The sequence below is a fragment of the Elephantulus edwardii genome, unplaced genomic scaffold (assembly GCF_000299155.1).
Source record: "Elephantulus edwardii isolate Elephantulus edwardi_28Jun2011 unplaced genomic scaffold, EleEdw1.0 scaffold00102, whole genome shotgun sequence".
Classification (NCBI taxonomy): Eukaryota; Metazoa; Chordata; class Mammalia; order Macroscelidea; family Macroscelididae; genus Elephantulus; species Elephantulus edwardii.
The window spans coordinates 5114686-5116521 of NW_006399852.1; the positions used below are offsets into that span (position 1 = coordinate 5114686).

General features: G+C 40.8%; 1 protein-coding gene across 1 annotated transcript in view; it reads right to left on the reverse strand.

The window, feature by feature from the left end:
• Nucleotides 1-838: 838 nt before the first annotated feature.
• Nucleotides 839-1836, reverse strand: part of RAB32 (RAB32, member RAS oncogene family) — a 40109-nt gene continuing 39111 nt past the window's right edge. Inside the window, exon 5 of the mRNA XM_006891677.1 lies at nucleotides 839-988. Coding sequence (XP_006891739.1) covers nucleotides 839-988 — 150 coding nt within the window. The remainder of the gene's footprint in view (nucleotides 989-1836) is intronic.

A 1836-nucleotide genomic window follows, 5' to 3' on the forward strand; every position in this document is an offset into this window, starting at 1 on the left:
ACACATAGGAAAAACTAAAGACAGAGAAGAAAACTGTAAATATGCATTATTCTCCAGTAGTAGTGATCACATCCAGAAAGCAGCAGCCGTAACTACTTAGAACTTAAAAAAAAAAGTAAAATTAACAGCCGTCAAGGATGTACTGTTACACAGCTGGCCTTCCAGCGGATATTTGGAGGCTGAAAATTGCACAGGAGGAGACTGGCCATCTTTCTCCTATGAAGCGGCTGGTGGATTTGAACTGCCAGAGAGGTGCTGCCTTTGGATTTGCAGGGCAACTCCCTAAAGGCTAGGCCACCAGAGTTCCCTGGTGAGGGTTAGTTATAGTATTAAGGACAACAATTTTATATAAAGCATCCAAGCTTTTAAAAGAAATTTTAAAAGAAAAAAACAACAATGCTCTTGTTGCTCAACTGTGAGTGAGGACAGAATGTGGAGGCAATAATGCAGATTTACAAAGTGACAGAAGATGGCAAGGAGAGTTTACTATGGCCCTCAGTGCTTCCACTGAAGGCTGCAACGTGGAAGTGTAACCAGATCCTGAGGAAGTGTCACTGAAGAAGAAGATGTTAAAAACAATGTAAACATTATCCTCAACATGAAGGCAACAGCAACGAAAACCCTAGTGTTCATCTGTGCAGTTGGAGCCCTGCAGGGAGGGAGACTTCACTGAAGACCCCAGGTTTAAATGAGTGTAGGCTTCGAGGGCGGTGCCACTTTAAAGTGCCACTGGGGTTCTAGGAAGATACACTGTGCAGCAGGGCACCAGCAGTCCAGTCTCAGGAACTCATTTGGAACAGAGTGAGGCTGTATTTGGCATGAGAGAAGCGGAATCCTGTTAGCAACACTGGGATCTGCTCTCTGCTCTCAACGTGTCCTGATCCAGTTTAATTTTATCCACATCATTTTCTTCATTAGGAATGCTTTGGTGGTTTGCAAGAATATTCTCTACCAGGAATCGGGCGGCTTCATCTATGTTGATATTGTCCTGTGATGCAGAAACGAAGAAGAGAGTCAGTATTAATTTAAAGAAGAAAGCATTAAGAGTAATAGTGTAATTAGGAAAAGTTATTGGAGGAGGCATAGCATATGTTATACCAGCCACCATCTTCTCCAAAGCTTAAGTGTCAGATTCCTCACATTCCTATGTAACTGAATGATGTGGCAATAGAACCCTCATCTCTTGGAAAAAGGTCACTCTTTGAAGTTCCTACTTTAAACATCTGCTCTTAAGTTAAATGAGCTAGCCAGTTTGCAGAAAAGGAATCTTCACTCTGCTCTACATATCACTCCTATAAATGAAAGCATCCAGGCTGAAAAACTCCTGACCTTAACTAATTCAAATATTTGAGATACACACCAAAAAGTAAAAAATAGTTAAAAGGCTCAAACCACGTTAAAATATATGCATCGTGCCATTCCTCCATCTCTGTGCACAAATATTGTAAAATGATCTTAAACAGCAGTGTGGGTACAAAGTTCAGTAAGGATAAATATACCTGCATACATACACACACTCCCCCCTATATAACTTACTCTGTTTAAGACGAGGTGCAATAGTTATGTATTTGGCTGCTAATTTAAAGGCTGACAGTTTGAATCTACCTGCTTTTTTAGGGAGAACCATGTGGCAGTCTGTTTCTGTAAAGATTACAGCCTAGGATTATGGGACAGTTCTACTCTGTCCAAGCGGGCACTGTGAGTCAGAATTTGTCTCACTGGAGCATAATAATTACATGTGTACAATGTATAGGAATAAAGGAAATGCCCAGAAAGCATACTAAAAGCTTGAATTGTACTATGTTGTTTGTTGTTGTTGTTATGTGCCGTCGAGTC